The following is a 23,847-nucleotide window of genomic DNA, read 5'->3' on the forward strand; positions in this document are numbered from 1 at the left end:
TTTTTTTTTTTTTTTTTTTTAAACAAAAAAACAAAAACTAATTTTGAAACCCTTTTCTTAAAAAAAGGAAAAAAAAAAAGAACAAAAAGAACAAAAAAAATGTACCTTCCAAATGAGAATGGTAATGTCATATTGGTTGCCGGTGAGGGAAGAGACCGGAGAAATAGCAGCTCCGATGGCGATTCTGCTGTTAGTTTGTACAAATCCAGCACATAAAAGGTTATAGCAACCAGTTGCTTGATATGCATCACTCTGCAACCAAAAAAAGACGATAAATTATATTTTATTTATCGGTAGGTTTGATCGACCGTTAAAGTTCGAGTAGATTTTTTCTATTTGGTTTGGGTTGAATTTTTAAAAAACCGAAAATTCGGTTTGATTTGCAAGTTTGAACTTTTATATGATCTCATGATATAGTCCTCTTTGTGCTTTCCCTTTCCAGCTTCCTCTGTAATTCGATGCAAAGCAAAGAACTTTACTAGGGCTTGACATGCTGCGAATCCTCTTGAAGAGAGGGGTGCCTTCGAGAATGTGGACACAGGTGTTGCATGGCTGTCGTTAGCTCGTGCCGTAAGGTGTTGGGTTAAGTCCCACAACGAGCATAACCCTCGTGTTTAGTTGCCAACTGTTGAGGTTGGAACCCTGAGCAAACTGTCGGTGATAAGCCGGAGGAAGGTGAGGATGACGTCAAGTCATCATGCCGCTTATGCCCTGGGCGAAACACGTGCTACAATGGTCGGGACAAAGGGTTTTTACACCCTTATAAAGCTCCTCTCCAACTGATGTGGGATCTCACAATCCACCCCTTTCGTGACCTAGCGTCCTTGCTGGCACATCGTCAGGTGTCTGCCTCAGATACTATTTGTAACCGTCCAAATCCACCGCTAGCAGATATTGTCCTCTCTGGGTTTTCCCTTTCGGACTTCCTCTCAAGGTTTTTAAGACGCGTCTACTAGGGAGAGGTTTCTATGACCTTATAAAGAATATTTCATTCCACTCTCCAACCGATGTGGGATCTCACAATCCACCTCCTTCATGACCTAGCATCCTTGCTCGCACATCGCCAGGTGTCTGGCTTAGATACCATTTGTAACTGCCCAAGCCCACCGCTAGCCGATATGATCTTCTCTGGGTTTTCCCTTTTGAGCTTACTTTCAAGGTTTTTAAAACATGTCTCATAGGGAGAGGTTTCTATCCTTACAAAGAATGTTTCATTCCACTCTCCAACCGACGTGGGATCTCACAATCCACTCCCTTCGAGCCCCAGCGTTCTTGCTAGCACTCGTTCCTCTATCCAATCGATGTGAGATCTCACACAAACAATCGAGGAAAACCCTTAATTTAGATTGGGTTGAATTTTTGGAAAACAAAAAATTTGGTTTAGTTTGCAAGTCGGAACTTATTTTGGTCGAGTCAAACCGGCTAACCTCCAAAATAGTACCGAGTCCAACTCAACCCTTAAATCCTAATCACCAAGATTACACTCAAATCCCAATCAATATCTTGCTTGTAACTTAGGTAATAATGTCACATGCATTGTTTCTAAATCCTAGTCTTCTAAATATATGCACTAATGCAATTAATTATTGGAATATCCCAAAACCCTATTGTTTATTAATTTATGCTCTTATGATTTCCATTATTTTATGCTAAATTATAATTAAAAAAATTTAATTACTTATTAAAAATTATTAGTAATTAAGACTTCAAACTCATTATTTCATCTCACATGTGAAGTCTTTTTTAAATTAAATAAATCAAAATTAAAAAATATAGAATAGGGATCTGACCGTCCAATATGTGAACAATCTCGGTCTGCTGTCACCATAAAGCTCCGGACTAACCTGACTAGTAGAATAATCAAAACTTTAGAAAATTCAAGAAATCCTAAAAAAATAATATTAATTCTTTTAGTACAAGAGTAAATATTAATTCTCGGTCGAAAATATATATTTTAACTAGTTGAATTATATTTTCTGGATATTAATATTTTAACCATACTTTCATAATTATATTATTTAATTTTTGAATATTTTATTTTGATTCTAATAAATTCTTTCTAATGATGGTATAATTTAATAATATTAATATTATATGATAAATAGTAAAAAAATAGCAATTAATTTTTTTTAGGATGAGGGGTAGGATTGTCTGCGGGAGGATGTAGGAAATGGAAAAAGTACCTGCCAACCAGCCTCTATACTGTTGAGATCCGAGCCGTCGAATGATCCAGAGAGGATCCATATCTGAGAGAGGCTGAACTCGTTGACCATTTGGATGGACGGTTCCCACACGTTTATTGTCGCCTTCGCTCCATACATCTCCCCGAGCGATCTAGTGTATGCGATCGCATGCTATTTTATATGCAATCGTTCGTGTCAAATATATTTAAAAATTGTACTACATTATAAATATTTAATATTTAATACGTTATTAAAATTTTAATTTTATATTTAATAGATTTATAAATATGGTCGAAAAAATATTATTAAATTTTCAATAAAAAAAATGTTAAAAAAATACCGTTAAAATTTTAAAAGACATTAAGTAGTTTTGTATTGTGTACTGGGTTAGTATCTGTTTCAAAAATACTCCTAAACTTTTAAAATAATTTTTAAAAAATACTCTTGAGTTTTTTTAATTTTTAAAAATTATTATTTTAATTTAATTTAATATAAAATAAAGGTAAAAAGTGTATTTATTTATTATTAAAACATGGAGTTGAAGTAAAGAAAAAGAATCTATTCATAAAAACTCCCACCTTTCAACTGATTAAATGCTTTGAAGAAAAGAAAATAGCGTACCTCGTGACCATTCCCACTGACCACATCAGGAGCGTCCATTTGTTGATCAAGCAGGATCGGTCGTTTCTTCTTCCCAAAGTCAAACAAAGACTTGGCTCTTAACACATCCTTCACTGTACTGCGCCGCACCGGAATAGTTCCCTTTGGACACCGTGTCGCGTTCCCATGCCAAGTTTGAAATGGACCTCCCGCACCTGATCCTGCCCTCCTTTCATTCTTCTTCATTTTCGGCCACCCTGTTGGTGCTCTCTGCACAAAATACATTAATAATATTATTTCATTTTTTAATTTTAAATTTTTTAATAAATTTAATATTATTTAGAATATAAATAGAGATAATTATTAATTTTTTTTTGGACCTGAATTTTGTGGTTCTTCAAGAGGGGATGATCCAGAGCTGGCTGTTTTCTTTTATGAACACAATCTATAGTATCACCATCTGGGCTCTGAATTAAAAAAAAAAAAAAAACAAATAAAAGTAAAAATTAATGAATAAATGGTTTTTTTATATTTAATTTAACAAATAAATGGAAAATATAAGAGAAAAGCTGAAAAAAAAAACCCTGTCATTAATTTGACATACCCATTACATAAAATTTAAAATTTTGGAGACCCAAATAAAAAAAAATAATAATAAAATTAAAATCCAAAAAATACTTTTAAAAAACAACAGAAACATGCCATAAACGTATAGAAAGCTTAGAAATTTGACATACCCATTGCACAAAATGCAAATTTTTGGAGACCCAAATGAAAAAAAAGAAGAAAAATTCAAAAAATCTTTGAAAAAACAACATAAACATATAGAAAGCTTAGAAATTTGACATACCCATTGCATAAAATGCAAATTTTTGGAGACCCAAATGAAAAAAAAGAAGAAAAATCCAAAAAATCTTTACAAAAACAACATAAACATATAGAAAGCTTAGAACATTGACATACCCATTGCATAAAATGCAAATTTTTGGAGACCCAAATGAAAAAAAAGAAGAAAAATCCAAAAAATCTTTAAAAAAACAACATAAACATATAGAAAGCTTAGAACATTGACATACCCATTACATAAAATGCAAATTTTTGGAGACCCAAATGAAAAAAAAGGAGAAAAATCCAAAAAATCTTTAAAAAAACAACATAAACATATAGAAAGCTTAGAAATTTGACATACCCATTACACAAAATTCAAATATTTGGAGACCCAAATAAGAAAAAAGATAATATATAAGAGAAAAACAGAAAAAAAACCAACAAATGGATATATATATATATATATATATATAAGAATGAACCTGAATGGTGAGAAGAGGAGGCTTGTTAATGGAGTCCAAATGGGTTTGAATCCTGTCAAATCTCAAGCTACTAACATGTTTATAGCTATAAGTGAGGCCACACACCAAAGAGAAGCTCTGAAGAACAACAAGAAGAACACAGAACAATGCCATTGAAACTGAAACCCCTCTTGTTCTTCCCATAATCCCTCCCCCAAAAACAGGCGAAAAACGAAATATCAAATTCTCTGAGGGCTAGTTTGCAAACGAAGAAGAAGAAGAAGAAGAAGAAGATCCATTAAAGAGGTCTCAGCATCAAGATCATGATTGCCTGCTTTGGATTCAGATAAATAGAAAGAGAAAGAGGGGTCGAAATATAATTAAAGCTTTTGTAAGGGCATATTGTATAATATTATAATAAATATATTATAAAAACTCAAACCTACCAAACTGAAACACTCCCCTCCCCCTTTTATTATCTGCCCATCTCTTTTCCCATTAATTACGTCATAAAAATGTGTTAAATTTTTTTAAAAAAAAGAGCATATATTTATTTATAAAATATTATATATATTAAAATTTTATTAAATTTAGTGGGAAAACCAACCCAAGTTGTACCGAGTTATAATGCTATAAATTCCTTTGTGGTGCCACGTGGAATTGTCTCCTTATTTAATAAATGATCCAACTATATAATATGGTTAGGAATATGATATGTTACCATATCTTCATCATTTTTGTATATACTTAAAGTCAATCCCTTCTCATGTGTATTTTATTAGTTTCTTTTCTTTGTTTATATATACATAATTTATCAAAATGACTAAAATACTATGTATTATATTTTATGCTATGTACAACCGAGGCCCATTGCTAGTAGATATTGTCCTCTTTGATTTTTTCCTTTCGGGCTTCCCCTCAAGGCTTTAAAACGCGTTTGCTAGGGTAAGGTTTCCACACCTTTATAAAGGGTTATTTATTCTCCTCCCAACCAATGTGGGACATTTGTCAGCCTTCTCGCTGTTCTCCGAAGGGGGGTAGACACAAGACGGTGTGCCAGTAAGGATGCTGAGCCCCTGCGGTCCCACATCGATTGGAGGAAGAAAGAGTGCTAGCGAGGACGCTGGGCCCCGAAGGGGGGTGGATTGTGATGACTCACATTGGTTGGGGAGGAAAACAAATCACCATTTATAAGGGTGTGGAAACCTTTCCCTAGCAGACACGTTTTAAAGCCTTGAGAGGAAGCCCGAAAGGGAAAGTCTAAAGAAGACAATATCTGCTAACGGTGGATCTGGGTCGTTACAACAACTCAAGCTACCGCCAGCAGATATTGTTTGGTTTTGCTTGTTATGTATCGTCTCACAGTTTTAAAATATATTTATTAGGAAGAGGTCTTCGTACTCTTATAAGAAATGTTTTGTTCTTCTCCCGACCGATGTGGGATCTTACAATCCATTACCTCAAATAGTGGTTTGGATGGTCATATCGAGTGTAAATTATTTTTTTTATTGTTTAAAAGCACGTGGAAGTAGACATTTTTTTTTAATAAACCCTGACCCCATGACACATTCAACAAACAACCTTGGTCGTTTATTTTTTTTTCCGTCATTGTCTTTACTTCAAAAGAAATTTTGAAAAAATTTGTATAATAAAAATACCCAGTAATTGACCTACTGTTAAGGTCGAGATGTACTATCACATGTAATACGACATACGCTCACATGACTATAGTTGATGAGAACAAAGAAGAAGAAGAAAACGATTGTAGCTTGTGCCCAAGGGTAACGTCAGCTAATTGTTGCAAATCATACTTACCTTCCAATTTTTGTATCAATTACCGTGTCAATTTCTATCTTATTTTAACGTAAAACTCTTAAATAAAAGCGAGTTTATAAATATTTTTGTGTGGTTTGACTTTTTTTTATTAGTTAATTTTAAGATGACAACTTAAAAATTTATATTTAGCTTTTAAATTATAAGATTATAAAAAATTCAATAAATAAAAAAAACAATTATTATTGAAGTCAAAGGCATGGAAGGACCACGTGGGTTGAAATATTAAATGAGAGTAAGCTTCTATTCTCGAATCTTTCCCACATCGGAAAGTGTGAGAAATTTTGTAGTCAGCCACTCATTAACTTCAAAGCCTTAAAATTTGGGTAACGCTTTAGATATAATATAAGGTCAAGATCTATACTTTAATTTCCCAACAAACTCCTATCTCTAGTCCCTTTCTTCCCCCTAAACTTAATTTTATGATCGGTCACTATGCCAATTCTCAGAGGATCTTCATCTTCGTTCCTTTACGAGTCGTTGATACTAGTCAATTGGTATACGTTCTTCAATGATAAGACTATCTCGAGTAGCTATAGTCTTAGTTATTAAACGTTTTTATGATAGAACAGATTTTTGGACTTGTACGAAGTTTTGATCTAGTGGTTAATAGAGATGTCCATGAGAAAAGAGAGGACAGGAAGCCCAGCGTCCTTACTGGCACACCGCCTCATGTCTACCCTCCTTCGGAGAACAGCGAGAAGACTGGCACATCGTCCGGTGTCTAGCTCTGATACCATTTGTAACGACTCAGTCTACCCCCCTTCGGAGAACAGCGAGAAGACTGGCACATTGTCCAGTGTCTGGCTCTGATACCATTTGTAACGACTCAGATCCACCGCTAGCGGATATTATCCTCTTTGGGCTCTCTTTCGGGCTTCCCCTCAAGGCTTTAAAACGCGTCTGCTAGGGGAAGGTTTCCACACCCTTATAAATAGTGGTTTGTTCTCCTCCCCAACCAATGTGGGACATCACAATATTCACCTAGGAACAACCCGATGAATTTGGGAGTGGTCCCACATCGATTGGAGGAAGGAAAGAGTGCCAACGAGGACGTTGGGCCCCGAAAGGGGGTAGATTGTGATGTCCCACATTGGTTGGGGAGGAGAACAAATCACCAAGGGTGTGGAAACCTTCCCCTAGCAGACGCGTTTTAAAGCCTTGAGGGGAAGCCCGAAAGGGAAAGCTCAAAGAGGACAATATCTGCTAGCGGTGGGCCTGGGTGGTTTCAGTTGATCCTAGAAGAGCAACTTTATAAATAACAGGACTGTAGTCTCCAATACACAATGCTCGAGCCTCCTATTCCTTAGAGTTAAACACTAGGCGATGTGCCAGTGAGGAGGTTGAGCCCCGAAAGGGAGTGAACATGAGGCAATGTGACAGCAAGGACGTTGAGCCTCGAAAGAGGATGGATTTAGTGGGAGTCCCACATTGATAGGAGAAAGGAACGAGTGTCAACGAGGATGCTGGATTCCGAAGGGGTTGGATTGTTAGATCTCACATCGATTGGGGAGGAGAACAAAATATCCTTTATAAGGGTGTGAAAACCTCTCACTAGCAGACGCATTTTAAATTTTTTTAGGGGAAGCCCGAAAGGGAAAGTCCAAAGAAATCAATATCTGCCAGCGGTGGGCTTGAGCCGTTAGAAATAGTGAGGATTTTCGATATCATTGGTCGAGGTTGAATAGTTGAAGAAAACCCCAAACCACAAATTCTTGTCAATTTCTCGACGTGTATTTTGTTCTATGATTATTTACGATATCAATAATCATTAATATTAGCGTCGAACCTTCCAAAGATCGTATCGAAAAATATTTTAATAAGAATATGATTAAAATGGAGCCATGAATGCAAACCACTCATGGGTTGGCTCATCATCCTTAATTTATTGCTATCAAAGCCTTCTTTTATGTCTTATTATATCTTCATTCTAACCAACCTTCATTAATTTTCATTTCAAGAATAAAACCCATAGCTTTTAACTTAGATACTTATTTTAGTCATTGTTTCTTAGCAAAGAAATTGAGCTCGACCCGACCCCAACCATAATGTGCTAGTCTATATGCGCCACGTGTTGCGACATTGTAAAATTACAAAAAAATTTATGCAGCCGAGGGTCGTAGTCACCTAATCATCGCACGCCACATATTGCCTAGCTAACGGAACTCTCCTCCCTTAGGTGCTTTGTACTCACATGTGGAAGAATCTTCTCGTGAGTGGAGATGCGCGCTGAGTGGGTTTTTGTCCCGTTCAACCTTGTCTCGACTATTTTGCACTCGGATTTTGATCCTAACCCTAAATCTGATCTTAACGGATTACAACATATATCATCGATTAAAAGATCATAGATTTGAATTCTTACCCACGAAAATAATTTAATTATGTTTGAATTTATGTATATATAATAATAATGAGATTGAAAAAGGTGGGATTTTTGGTTCCTTTTTGAGGCTATACATATTTCTTCAAAGTCATTTAATTCAGAGGGTGATTGGCTTTAAAGCAAACTAAAGGTTTTAATTTTTCATTATGGTTTCACCTAACAAATACAATTTGTTTGGTGTATTGGTTTTTGTGTACATTGATGGCTAAGGAAACAAAATTCACCAAATCTTTTCTCACCCTTTTCCCGCTCTCCCGAGTTTTGATAACCTAAATATACGTTATCATCTCGACCAAAAGATTAGATATTTAAAATTCTTCTCTGCCAAATGTTACGCACTAAAAGTGTAAAGTCAGAAGGTAATAGAAAAATTAGATAAAACCCGCTAAGCCAATTCAGATAAAATCTGACCTGTAATTCGAACCATACTATGAGGAATGTTGGCAATTGGAGTTCGAGATTGGTCAAGAGTTCTTCACAAGAAGCACTCGTTGGATCAAAGAGGACAAAATTGTGAGATCTCACATTGATTGAAAAGTAGAACGAAACATTTCTTATAAGGGTGTAGAAACGGTGAGGAGTCAAAATGATCATTTTCCTCCCGTTTGTTTTTTATCGACTTTTTTTCTTTCCCTTTACAAATTTTTTTATTTTTTGTATAGTCTTTGATTTTTTTAAAGTATGTTTCTCTTCCCCCTCATCTTAAAATTCGATCTCTAAGGTCGTTAACAAAATTTAAAAATTTTGAGTTTAAAAGAAAAAATCAGACATCTAATTTCTCGATGGGGCTCAGGTGGAACATTAAGCGAGGATAAGCATAATTACTAACGACTAGGTAAAATCTTACCAGGTGTTAGTGTCAGATCGAATGAGGAATGAGGAACGTGACCCTAATTGTTCTAGACATAGTAGACTTCGATAATCTTGTAATAAATAGATTGGTATGCTAAAACCATGCATTATTAGACCATCATTATAAATAAGTTGTGTGTCAACCACGGTCCAATCTAGATTCAAAATTAAGCGTATAAGGGTTAATGTAGCCTCCAAGACGATATCGACATTAAAGACGAAGAAGATGATGTTCTATGGAGCATGGGAGTGTGTCGATATCATGGACATGAGATATATATAGAGATTAATGTAAACTCAATATCAATAGGCAAGAAGTTTGTGGGTGTGTTCTCCAATGATCTCCAAAAATTACTTCCAACACGGGAGGTTGAGTAAAAATGGAGCTTGAACAAGAAACAACTCATATTTACAAGACTTTGTACTCGATAACATATGAATGGTCAAAATTTTCTTATGGGAAAAATTAGGTAAAATATTATATAACATCCTCAACCACTCATATCACCCTAACTTCTTTCTACCGGTTTTAACGGTCAACTACTTTTAGGCCGGACCAATTTTAGGACATCTTACCCTCTTTTTTTAGGATTGTTCCATTTTTATGAAACCTATAAATATGGGGGAAAAGAAATAGAGAAGTAAGGAGGGGCAAAAGTTGAGATTGCAAGGAAAGAAAATGAAGTCGTTGCCGATATGTTTAGCTTTAATTACGATGCTGATGACAAGCCAACAAGTGATGACGAACCAAGAAGAAACATCAAAGATAAAATATCTTAAACTTTCAGAATGTCATCATCCTAACCCACCTCCACATTGTTCTTTATCTGGAGCTAGGGACTATAAACATGTTCCTGCTAATCCCTATGATCGAGGATGCTCTGCTATCCATCGATGTCGAGGAGGAGGAGAAAGTTAATTAATATTTGAAATTATTTTTTTCTTCAATATAGGAAGGAAAAATGAGTAAGATCATATAAAAATGTTCAATTATATTATGTTTACATTTCATGAATGATATATGTATTTGGTTAAAATGAGGGTAATCAATAAAGAGTTTGATTTTTCATATGGTAATTCAAAGTCAATTTAATTTCCGAGGGTTACGTAAATAAAAAAATTACTAATAATTGTAGGTCTTCTGTTTCAAATAATTGCTTATTTGCAAAGGGAGGGTTTAGATTTTTCGAGATATATAGACATGTAATGGCGAGACAATTATTGTTATTAGCATCGGGGGGTAGCGCCGATCCCCAACCTTGATGACCTCATGGCCTTTTGGGGAGTTTGCCAGCTAACCTCCCATGGATGACGAGCAGGCTAGCACTCACCATGTTGTCTCCACCTGGTACAGAGTCTATGGAGGGAGCACCTCATTTTTGGATGTTGGTTACTGCTGCATATGCGAAGCTAACTACCCAAGACTATGAACAACAAGAGCAATACACCTAGAGCCTAGGTAAAGCCCGTGGTTAGAAAATAGGTCATGGATGCGATAAGAGCCTACAAGAAGTGTTTTGTGTATTTTTAAAATCACTTTCCCGTTTTCCCTTTTCCCTTTCTTTTCCAGGTGTTTGGAGGCTCTCGGTCGAAGTGGAGGAGCATTTTCCCCTTTCCCCTTTCTTTTTCAGGTGTTTGAAGGTTGTCGATCAAAGTAGAGGAGCGTTTTCCCTTTTCCTTTCTTTTTCAAGTATTTGGAGGTTGTCGATCGAAGTGAAAGAGGGTTCAAGAGTTGTGTGGTTGTGTACCGAGAAACAGGGACTCTATACTTGTTCTTGCTAATCCTTATCGTCAAGGATACTCTGCTATCGGTCGTTGTCGAGAGGAGGATGATTTTAATCGATATTTAAAATTATTTTCTTCTGAAAAAATGAATAAGATCACGTAAGAGAATTCACTTAGATTCTGCTCACATTTCATGAATGATTAGGTATCTAATTCAAATGAATATAGATATCGAGTTCAAATGAGGCCATTCATTAAAGAGTTTGATTTTTATATTGAAGACAATTTAATTTAATTTGTGGGCAAAAATCAATTTTTGACACTAAAATTTGATCTTAAATAATAGATAATTATATGATTTAAACTAATTTAAACTTCTAACAACATAACATTATGTTACGTTTTACACATAAACTTATATTAATTAATGCTTTAAATTTCAATAGAGAATTAATTCTATGTTTCAAATAATTGGTTTAGATTTTTATAGATGTTTAAGAGATAATTATTAAATTCGCCTTTTTTCTATTAATTTAATTCGAAGTTTATGGATAAGAAAATTAATTTTTGAATACCAAATTTCTAGAAGAGAAAAAAATCTTAGAAAAATTTTAGAAACTTAAACAAAAAAAAATCTCTCAATAATACTTTTAGGGGAGGATTACTTCAACGTTTTGTGGTGACGTATCGCTTGGATCCAACCCACACCTGTGAATTAACTCACCGACTGGCACGTGAATCAAGCCACGACCCGATTCAACAGCACAACCCAATCTATCCGCTTGACTCAACCCAACTCGAAACGTGCCAGTCCACGTGCGCCACGTGTCGCAACATTGTAAATCATAAGAATTCTTATGCTATCAAGGATCAAACACGCACCACAAGAGTCGAATCGCCAAATGAGCGCCACCGTATATCGCCCAACAAGCACGACGAATCTCCTCACCTAGGTGCACGGTACTCGCGCATGGAAGGCTCTTCTCATGCCTAGGGGCATGTGTATGGTGGGTTTTCGTTCCATTCAACCTTTGCTCGACTATTTTTCACTCCAATTTCGATACTAACCCTAATTTTGTTTGAATTAGGACCTACCAGCAAAATATAAAAAATTTTGGTGCTCCTAACACACGAAAAAGCTAGCTAGGGAAGACATATATCATCCATGTATGCAATCACGAAATTTAGGCAAGTAACATTTGTAGGGATCTTTAGGACGGCCTACTAGCATTCACCTTAGTTGATTACAATATGGATCTTTAGGACTAATTTTACAAGAGGACAATTTTGATTAAGAATGTATTGAATTACCGTTATGCCCTTAAAGATAAAATTTTTGATGCAATGCTAGTTGTTAAAAAGTAAAAAATTATAAACATCTTCTACATGTTATGTGGTAATTACCATTGTTTGTACGGATTTTAACGGTCAACTAATTTTAGGCCCTACCAACTATAGGCCATCTTACCCTCTTTTTTTAGGATTGTTCCATTTTTTGAAACCGTGTAGGGGAAGGAAAAGAGAAGTCACAAATAAAAAGGGACAAAAGGAGGGGGGAATTTAGATAGCTGAAGTCCTTGCTAATATGTCTCACTTTAATTAGCACGGTGATCGACGAGCCCAGAAGTATTAGCAGATGAGGAATTTCTTAAACTTTCAGAATGTCAACACTCTAACCCACCTCCACATTGTTTAGTCGGAAATAGGGGTTCTATACCTGTTCCTGCTAATCCCTATGATCGAGGATGCTCTGCTACCAGTCGAGGAGGAGGATGATTTTAATCTATATTTAAAATTACTTTCTTCTTTAATATATGAAGGAAAAATAAATGAAGAGTGTTTCTCCTTACATGTCATGAATCATATATGTATCTGGTTCAAAGAGTTTGACTTTTCATATTTTAGTATAAAGATAATTTAATTTATGCCTCACAGTATGGAAACTCGTAATTTATATCAATTAAGTTGTTCACTTTCAATATTACAAGCAATTTAGGTCTTTTGTTTCAACTAATGGCTTATTAACGTAGTCAAATTTTTTGAAAAAATTTTCAAAATCATTAGTGGAGTTCTAGCTTGGAATTGAGCATTGTTGTTACTTGTTCCACTTCAACATCACAAGCAAATTAAGAGTAATTAAACTCCAGTTCATCAATAATTCTCAAATCTACGTCTTGGTTTGACGAATTATGATAGGTATTTAACAATTGTTTTTTGTTCTTAAATGGATTGAGGTCGAGTGATGTTATGATGACAACACATGCTAGGGCATCATTTCATTATGGCTTCATGCACATGTTAAAACTATGATAGAGCTAGAACATTTGAATTGTATGGTGATTGTTAATGAAGGGATAAAATTTTGTTAGATGTGAGTGTGAAATCTGAGACATTAGTTTGTAACACCTGAGGTGATGAGAATTAATTTCTCCATTTTTTTAAGTTTAAAATTTTGAAAAATTTCAAGATCCTACAAAAAAAAAAAAAAGAAAAATAGTGAAAAGTTAGAAAAAAGTTCACAAGAGTCACTCACGGGATAGAGGTGAATAGTTTTCAACCTATGATTTATTCATTTATGTCGAGAATCAAGTACTTTCACGATGTAAGATTTATTAACTTTTAGTCTCGATTTTTTCTTACATCTATGTGATTTCTTGGGAATTAGGTTATGTCACGATCCAAAGTAAAATAAAATTCGATAAAGTTTAAATCAGAAAAAAGGTAACAACATCAAAATTAAATACAAAAGGAAATCATATTATAACCCAAGAAATTTAAGAGAACTTACGAGATTGCTAGCAACATGATCGGGATCAAATTAAGGAGTCATTACTATGTGTAGAATAAACCCGTATTGAGAAGGAACGAGAGACTATAAAAGTAGATAACATGAGGAACCAGTAGTGTGAGAAAAATAAAACTCACCTTGAAAGAGGACAAGGGATTACATAAGAAGATGACACGAAGAACTACTTAAATGTGTAGAATAAGCCTACCTTGAGAAGGGAAAAGAGGTTGAGTTAAATATCGAGTTCAAACAAGGAACGACTCCTATTTAAAAGTTCTCATACAAAAATCGCAGCTTCAAGAGTTGCTAGACAATGAGTTTGTACGTGTTAAGGATAGTTGACCGTTCATTATAAGGCAAATATTTAGATATTTGTCTTACATTACGGCTTAACATATTTGCCCTACATTACCTCTTACCATATTTGCCCTTTTATTCGAGGCAAATATATTGTATTCATTTATTATTTTTTTCATTTTATTGTTATTTCCATACTATTTGTAATTTACCATATTTCTTTCTTCGGTAAATGATTATAAATAAGAGAACTCTCATCACCATTTAGGTGTGGTGGATTAAGCAAACATTCACATGGTATTAGAGCATGGTGAAAGGTGATTTTGAGGTCAACAGGGTGGAGCCGAAGAGTAATCAATCGGCTCCGCATGTGGCAGTCATGGAGACTGCCCCTGCGGCATCAAAGCCAGCAGGGATGGTGGAAGAGAAAATGAGTAGGAGATTCAGAAGCCATTGAAAATAAGGGATCAGAGTTGTTAAACCGAAAGGGCTCCGATACCATGAGTAATTAACGTCTGATTTTCCTCTCTCCGTTATATTTACTAAAAAATTTCTTTCGATAAGTAAATTAAGGTCTGATTTTCCTCTCTCCTTTACATTTTCTAATAATCTTATTACTATCCAGAATCGTCAAATAGGAAGGGTGGTGGCAACCGGTAAAAGAGATGGAGGGCTATATGTGCTAGAGCGCGACAACTTTGCTTTTATTTCAGTCTTTAGAAACAAATCTTTACGTGCTTCATATGATTTATGGCATGCTCGCGTGGGTCATGTGAATCATTCTGTTATTTCTTTTTTAAATAGAAAATGCATCTTTCTCTTAAGTCTTTGTTGCCCTCTCCATTATTATGTAATATTTGTCAGCTTGCGAAAAGTCATCGATTGTTTTATTCCCGCAATGAACGTAGGTCATCTCATGTGTTAGATCTTATTCATTGTGATATTTGAGGTCCTTCTCCCGTCAAATCAAATTCGAGTTTTCTTTATTATGTTATTTTTTATTGATGATTGATCTCGATTCACTTGGCTTTACCCTTTAAAATTTAAATATGATTTCTTTGATATTAAGAAATTTTCTTCAATTTCAAAAATTTATAGAAAATCAATATTTTTCTCGTATCAAGGTATTTCAAAGCGATGGAGGTACCGAATTTACTAGCACTTATTTCAAAACTCATTTACGTAATTCTGGCATCCACCATCAACTCTCTTGTCCATATACACCTGCTCAAAATGGTCGTGCTGAGAGAAACCATCATCATCATGTGACTGAGACTGGCTTGACCCTTCTCTTTCACTCCCATCTTTCTCCTCGTTTTTGGGTTGACACCTTCAGCGCTGCAGCTTATATTATCAACCGGTTGCCTACTCCACTTCTTGGAGATAAGTCACCTTTTGAACTCCTTTATGGCTACACTCCACATTATGACAATTTTCATCCCTTTGGTTGTCGTGTTTATCCTTATTTGCGTGATTATATGTCTAACAAGCTTTCTCCCCGCAGCATTCCTTGTATTTTTTTAGGTTATAGTTCTTTTCATAAAGGGTTCTGCTATCTTGATCCCGCCACCACTAAGCTATATATCACCTGTCATGCTCAATTTGATGAAACTCACTTTCCTGCTATCCTTAGCTCTCAGGCCCAACCTCTTTCCTCTATTCCTATTTCAAATTTCTTGGAACCCCATCTTTATCAGATTGATTCATCACCCCCCTACCACTTCATCATCGCACATTCCTCGATCTAGTTTATCCCCATGTGATATTTGTTCTGACCTTGTGGATGAGTCTGTGCAGGTTGATACTTCTCTTACAGGTTCCACTTTGCCACCCTCGACTTCTAATTTGACCTCTATTGAACCTACTGTTGATTCCTCTTCTTTGGGCACTTATCCTATGATCACACGAGCCAAAGCTAGTATATTCAAGACTCGTCATCCAGCAAATCTTGGTATTTCGGGCTCATCTGAACTTCTTTTTGCTCTTCATGCATCCACTGAGCTAAAAGAATTCAAATCTGCGGCTAAGAATCCTGCTTGGGTTGCTGCCATGGATGAAGAAATTCGAGCGTTACAACAAAATGATACTTGGATTTTGGTACCTCGCCCTGCCAACACCAACATCGTGGGCTCTAAATGGGTATTTCGAATTAAATATCTGCCTGATGGATCCGTCAAGAGTTTCAAGGCTCGTCTTGTTGCCAAAGGTTATACTCAGGTTCCTGGTTTTGACTACACTGACACTTCCAGTCCGGTTGTCAAAGCTACCACTATCTGTGTTGTGCTTTCTATTGCAGTCACAAATAAATGGCCTCTTCGACAACTTTATGTCAAGAATGTTTTTCTAAATGGAACTCTTATTGAACATGTTCATATGGAACAACCTCCTGGATATATTGATCCTTGATTTTCCACTCATGTTTGTCTATTAAAGAAAGCCCTCTATGCCTTAAACAAGCTCATCGCACCTGGTTTCAGCGTTTTAGCTCATTTCTTCTCACACTTGGGTTTTCTTGCAGTCGCACTGACACGTCCCTTTTTGTCTTTCATCAGCAATCTAACCTTACCTATTTGCTTCTTTATGTTGATGACATTATTGTTACTGGCAACAACTCATCTCTTATTGACAGCTTTACTCGCAAGCTTCATTCTGAGTTTGCTATCAAAGATTTAGGTTCTTTCAGTTACTTTCTTGGTCTTGAAGCTCCACCCACTCCTGATGGTCTCTTTATTAGTCAGTTAAAATATGCTCGAGATATTCTTACTCGTGCTTAGTTGCTCAATAGCAAACCAGTCCACACTCCCATGGTTGTTTCTTAACACCTGACTGCTGATGGTTCTCATTTCTCTGATCCTACTCTCTATAGATCTCTTGTTGGCGCCCTTCAGTACTTGACTATTACGCGTCCAGATATTGCCTATGCTGTCAATTCTGTCATTCAATTCTTGCATGCTCCTACTGCAGATCACTTTCTTGCTGTCAAACGTATTCTTCGCTATGTCAAAGGAACACTCCACTCTGGTCATACCTTTCGTTCATCCACTGTTCCTAGTATGCTAGTCGCTTATTCGGATACTGACTGGGCTGGTTGTCCCGATACTCGTCGTTCTACATCCGGCTATTCTATTTATCTTGGTAACAATCTCGTTTCTTGGAGTGCCAAAAAGCAACCTACTGTCTCACGCTCCAGCTGTGAATTTGAGTATCGTGCTCTTGCTATAATTGTTGTTGAACTTTTTTGGGTTAAGCATCTTTTGCCTGACCTCAAGGTCTCTATTTCACAGCAGCCCTTACTCTTATGTGACAACAAAAGTGCTAGTTTTTTTTAGCTCTAATCCAGTTTCTCACAAGCGAGCCAAACATGTTGAACTAGATTATCATTTCCTTCGAGAACTTGTTATCGTTGGCAAACTTCGCACACAATATGTACCTTCTCATCTCAAGTTGCTGACATCTTCACAAAAAGTATTTCTGACCTCTCTTTGAATTTTTCAGATCCAAGCTTCACGTTTGTTCAAATCCGACGCTTAACTTGCGGGAGTAAGGATAGTTGACCGTTCATTATAAGGCAAATATCTAGATATTTGCCTTACATTATGGCTTACATATTTGCCCTTTTATTAAAGGTAAATATATTATATTCATTTATTATTTTTCCTTTTATTGTTATTTCTATATTATTTGTAATTTACCATATTTCTGTATTCGGTAAATGATTATAAATAAAAGAACTCTCACCACCATTTAGATGCAGTAGATTAAGCAAACATTCACAGTACGCCCTAACCTATCGATTTTCTTCCAATGCATTCAGCCTAACTCAACTCCAAGTTGTTCTTCATCTATCAACAAGGTTGATACACCTGTCCTTACTAATCCCTATACTCGAGGATACACCTATCCATCGTTGTGGAGGAGAATGATGTCAACCAATATTTTAAATTATTTTATTTTTTAATATATCATAGAAAAATGATTTAATATCCATAAGAATCCAATTGTATGAAGTATACAATTCTGGAATGATATATATATTTGGTTAAATCGAGGTCATTCAATAAAGAGCTCGATTTTTCGTATTGTGATTCTAAAGATTATACAAGTTTAGGGTGAAAATCCTTCATCCTAAATTCTCGAGGTCGTTTCAACAAAAAAAAGAAAAAAAACAAAATAAATAATTGTATGAATTTAAATCTCTATCAATATTTTATCGGATTTCATTTCAAAAATATTAGTATAAAAACTTATGATCGTATCAATCAAATATGGAGGTAAATTTATTTTTTTTCATAAATTTTTTTAATAATGAATATACATTTCTCTTTAAATATTACATCGCAAATATGAAGTCAGTAGCGTTTAAAAAATCGATGACTCATAAAATTTGATCAACAAGTAAGTTGAATTTGAGGCTCATAGTTCCTTTCGAGATCTTAGAGAGGATAGGGTTTGTTTCACCCAACTTTACCGTAGTACACATAATGTGTTTCACGTTTCTATGCTATGGAAATACACTTTGGACCCTACACGCCATAGAACATAAGACACTTCATCTTTGAGAGGTTTTATCCTACTAGGAGGAGTCTATCATGTCTCTAGGCTGGCCTAAAACATAACACATTTTGTGTTGTGCATGGTATAATGCGTCAACATCTAGCGGTGACGCAACACTTGGATTCAACCCGTACCTATGAATTGACTTGAAATTTGACCAATGAACCAAGACACGATCTGGTTCAATAGCATGACCCAATCCACCCGCCTGACTCGACCTAACTCACAACATGCTAGTCTGCATGTAACGACCCTAAATTTCCACATATCTAGAGTCGCCATTAACGTCTCATGCTCATCTTTAATGCATAATTATAACTCTAAGAATGCTCATCTTTATTAGCGGAAAAACTTAAAACTTCAGAATACGTTAAAACATTAGAAAACATTGTTGGACTTACGTATTTCAAACATCAAGCTGGAGTTCAAAATAAGATAAAACAATTACAAATTAAATAATTTAAATAAATGAAATGCAAACACCATATCCTAACCAAAACTAGGAATTTTAAATATGCAACTATCCTATGCACGCGCCACAGTCTCTAGTCATGATGCCCTCGTCAACCGTACATGGGCTCCTTACCTTTACCTAAAAAACAATATGGCACACGGCGTGAGTATTTCAAAGGAATATTCAGTAAGTGACCCCACTATAGGGGTCATGCTAATGCAAACACATCCAATCATGAATTAGAGACCTATCTCTAATCATCTTAAGGGTGGTCTCTAGTCTCGGACAAATTGGATATGTAGTACTTCCATACACACGACTTACACGTGCGAGTGTGAATCCCCAGGGCGCTCGCACACCCCCAGGACCCTCTGGTCAAGCTAATCTGTAGCGACATCCGGAGGTCAGCGAAACCCCACAGTGTCATGCACCTCATGAACACTCTCATCTGTGTGCATTCGCGCTAATCATACGGTGTGCGTCTGCACTCATCATCTCTAGGGGAAGTAGCCCGATGCTTATAAACATACAATATGCATGAAGTCCCTCTAAGTCCAATTATACATCCCTTCTGACACAACCCTCTAGTCTCATCTCTTGGTTACACTATGAACACGTGCTCGTGGATATTTACATTAATATCATTTTCATACTCTTAGGGTTGTGTCCTATGTCAATCTAATGACATGATACAATATGGCAAACAACATCATAAGGCATGTTCAACATAGAAAACATCATCATGTCAATAACATCGTCATGCATACATTATACATAGAAGCTGCATCAAGTATAACATGCACATCATGTATCGAAACATAAATAATGTACATTTAACATACACCACAACACAACATCATACTCATGCATCATCATAAATCAAACAATCTTTAGCTTATCCTATAATAAGGTCACTTACCGCCTTAGCCGAAGTATTCCCTAATTTAATTAACGTAAGCTCCCATTCCTCGAGAGTTGCTCTAAAGGTTGCTGGAGTTTGCTTCATATCGCACCGTTAGTCAACTTTCGTTAGTATTTCACATTTTAATTAATAATCCAACTAACAATGTGAAAACGACTCTAAAACGGTTTCATTAAAAATCGAATTCCACGTTTTCATTGTTTCTAAATTTGGTTGGGCAGTAAAACTTAAATTGAAAATATGTCAATATTATTTGATGCTGCTTGAATCATTTTCAATCCAATGGTTTGTTATAATATTATATTATATGGTACACATAATAATAATTTCACACCTCTTCCATTTTCCTTCTCTATGTTGTACCACTTTGTTTTTCTTCCCTCAGTATTTTGTTTCAATGACTATGCAGTTATAAAACAATTTTCAATCAATTATGTTTTATTCTCTTTACTAGTACGACTATCCAATTAAAAGTCATTTCCAATCTATTCAGTTTTCTTCTCTTTCCTAAATGACTATCTAATTAAAGGAGCCCTTTTCAATCGATTCTAAGTTTCCTTTAGTAAAAATGCATATGCATCAATCAATTATGTTCTTCTCTTTCTTAAAAATGACTATGGATGCAATTGACAAAAGCCAATTTCGATTTTATGTCACATATCTGAAATCTAAATAATTGCAAAAGATAAAATAAAAAGATATCTAACTTAAGATAACTTTTCTATCTATTTGCAAAATATAAAGGAAAAGAGAAGGCCATTGGATTATTCTCTCCCAAAATTTGCTATCTTTCATTTGTTTTTTTTTCTGTTTTTCTTTCCCTAGATATGCCATTTTTTTAACTTAAGATAACTTTTCTATCTATTTCCAACTCTTGTGGCACAATCAAACATGTGCCACAAGAGTTGGAACGTCCAACCAGCGAGCACCACATATTGCCCACCCATCGCAACTCTCCTCTCCTAGGCCCATAGTACTCGCATGTGAAAGGCTCTTCTAATGCATAGGGAGCGTGCAGGGTGGGTTTCACCCCATTCAACATTCACCGACTAATTTTTACTCTAATTTCAATACTTAACCCTAATTTTCTTTCAATTCTGACCCACTAGAGATATTTAAAAATTTGGAGCTCTTAACATACTAAAAAACTAGTTTAGGAAGGCACTCGTCATCCAGAAAGTAGTCACACAGATTTTAGGCAACACTTGTATGGATCGATAGGATGTGTTAGCATGCGAGCATTCCTTACCTTAAGTGGTTACATTATGCATCATTACAACTACAATTACAAAACGACAATTTCAATTAAGAATGCAGTGTATGTATAAAATAAAAATTACCATTATGCCTCTAAGTTAAGATTTCGAGATATATGTTTTTTTAATATATATATAATTCGCAAAACTAGAAAAAGAATATGCATGTATATAATAGGAGTTGGGCAATATAGCTAGGTAAAATGTAAGAAATTACCAAAATACCCCTAAATTAAATTTACGATGAACACTCTTTTAAATGCTTTCCTCTATATTAGAAAGAAAGATGGGTTATTGTGATATGTACTTTGTAAATTGATGCATACTATCTCACATATGAGCTTGTTTAGATTTTATTTCGATTTAGTTTCACCGCATTTTTTATATTTTATTTTATTAGTAGAGAAGAAATATCTTAAATTTTTAGACTCCCATCACCCTAATCTACCTCCACCTTGTTTAATTGAAAATAGGGGCTATGTACCTGTTCCTGCTAATCTCTATCGTCGAGGATGCTCTGCTATCAATCATTGTCGAGGATGAGGATGATTTTAATCGATATTTGAAATTATTTTCTTGTTTAACATAGAAAGGAAAAATGAATCATGTTAGAGAATTCATTTATTTTCATGGATGATATATTTATTTGGTTCAAATCAAGCCATTCAATGAAGAGTTTTGACTTTTCATAGTGTAGTCCAAAGATAATTTAATTTGGGAGTAAAAATCAATTAACACATGTTTGCACTCACTCAATTAAGTTCTTTAATTAATTTATCTTTTGTTTCAAATAATTGCTTATTTTAAAATGGAGTTGGGATTGGTGTAATGTAGTTGAAGTTTTTTGAAGAAATTTTCAAAATCATCAATGGAGTTCTAGCCTGAAATCGAGCATTGTTGTTACTACAATTTGTTCCACTTCAACGTCACAAGCAAATTACTGTTTGGTGAATTATGATAGGTTTAGGCATTTTTTTTTTGTTCTTAAATTGATTGAGCTTGAGTGACGTTATAGTGACAACAACATGCTAGGGCATCATTTCATTATGGTTTCATGCACATGTTCAAACTATGATAGAGCTAGAGCCTTTGAATTATATGGTGATTGTTAATGAAGGGATAAAATTTTGGTAGATTGATATTATTGGGAATGATTAGTTTGTAACACCTAAGGCCAATGATAATTAATTTCTCCATTTTTTCTTTTTAAGTTAAAAATTTTGGAAAATTTCTAGAACCTATGAAAAATATAAAAGAAAAATAATGAAAAGTTAGACAAAGGGCAAATTCATAATTGGGATCAAATTAAGGAGTCATTACTATGCGTGGAATAAACCCTTATTGAGATAACATGAGGAACCAAGTAGTGTGAGAAAAATAAAACTCGCCTTGAGAGAGGACGAGGGATTACATAAGACGAAAAACTATTACAATGTGTAGAATAAGCCTACCTTGAGAAGGGAAAAGAGGCCGAGTTAAATATCGAGTACAAACAAGGAACGACTCCTATTTACAAGTTTTCATACAAAAATCGCAGCTTCAAGAGTGGTTAGACAACGAGTTTGTACGCCCTAACATATCGATTTTCTTCCAATGCAACCAGCCTAACTCAACTCCAAGTTGTTCTTCATTTGTCAACAAAGTTGATACACCTGTCCCTGCTAATCTCTATACTCGATACTTTGCTATCCATCCTTGGGGAGGAGAATGATGTTAACCAATATTTTAAATTATTTTATTTTTTAATACATCATGAAAAAATGATTTAAGATCCATAAGAATCCAATGATATGAAGTACACAATTCTGGAATGATATATATATTTAGTTAAATCGAGGTCATTCAATAAAGAGCTCGATTTTTTGTATTGTGATTCTAAAGACTATAAAGTTTATGGTAAAAATCCTTCATCCTAAAGTCTGGATGTCGTATTAACAAAAAAAAAATAATAAATAAATAAATAAATAATTGTATGGATTTAAATCTCTATCAATATTTTATCAGATTTCATTTCAAAAATATTACTTTATAGGTATGAAAACTTATAACTGTATCAATCAAATATGGAGGTAAATTTATTTTTTTCCATAAATTTTTTTAATAGAGAATATACATTTCTCTTTAAATATTACATCGCAAATATGAAGTCAGTAGTGTTTAAAACATCGATAGCTCATAAAATTTGATCAACCCAACACATCCCGTATGGTAAGTAAGTTGAATTTGAGGCTCATAGTTCCTTTCGAGGTCTTAGAGAGGATAGGGTTTGTTTCACCCACCTTTACCGTAGTACATAATGTGTTTCATGTCTCTATGCTATGGAAATACACTTTGGACCCTACACACTTCATAGAACATGAGGCACTTCATCTTTAAGAGGGTTTATCTTACTAGGAGGAGTCTATCATGTCTCTAGGCTAGCCTAGAACATAACACATTTTGTGTTGTGCATGGTATAATGCGTCAACATCTAGCAGTGACGCAACACTTGGATTCAACCCACACTTGTGAATTGACTCGCAATCTGACCAATGAACCAAGACACGATCTAGTTCAACAGCACGACCCAATCCACTTGTCTGACTCGACCCAACTCACAACATGCTAGTACGCATACACCAGGTGTCACGACATTGTAAATCACAATCAAACATGCGCCACAAGAGTTGGATCGTCGAACCAACACCACATATTGCCCACCCAGCGCAACT

The 23,847-nt window shown here is 35.2% G+C and overlaps 1 protein-coding gene and 1 long non-coding RNA gene across 2 annotated transcripts in view; both read right to left on the reverse strand.

Annotated features, from left to right (window-relative positions):
* The window catches only part of LOC111433521, a 6,160-nt gene extending 1,716 nt beyond the window's left edge, over positions 1–4,444 (reverse strand). Inside the window, exons 1-6 of the mRNA XM_023070578.1 lie at positions 4,094–4,444; positions 3,164–3,250; positions 2,805–3,053; positions 2,184–2,354; positions 1,791–1,844; positions 106–252 (exon numbers count right to left, since the gene is read on the reverse strand). Coding sequence (XP_022926346.1) covers positions 106–252; positions 1,791–1,844; positions 2,184–2,354; positions 2,805–3,053; positions 3,164–3,250; positions 4,094–4,276 — 891 coding nt within the window. The 5' untranslated portion in view covers positions 4,277–4,444. The remainder of the gene's footprint in view (positions 1–105; positions 253–1,790; positions 1,845–2,183; positions 2,355–2,804; positions 3,054–3,163; positions 3,251–4,093) is intronic.
* Positions 4,445–6,548: 2,104 nt separating this feature from the next.
* LOC111440906 lies at positions 6,549–6,770 on the reverse strand. Its single transcript, XR_002710047.1, has 2 exons — positions 6,735–6,770; positions 6,549–6,654 (listed from the first exon to the last, which is right to left on the reverse strand). It is a non-coding gene; the product is annotated as an uncharacterized LOC111440906 (long non-coding RNA).
* Between the last annotated feature and the right edge of the window lie 17,077 nt (positions 6,771–23,847).

The sequence above is a fragment of the Cucurbita moschata genome, unplaced genomic scaffold (genome assembly GCF_002738365.1).
Source record: "Cucurbita moschata cultivar Rifu unplaced genomic scaffold, Cmos_1.0 Cmo_Scf00003, whole genome shotgun sequence".
NCBI classification, from domain to species: domain Eukaryota; kingdom Viridiplantae; phylum Streptophyta; class Magnoliopsida; order Cucurbitales; family Cucurbitaceae; genus Cucurbita; species Cucurbita moschata.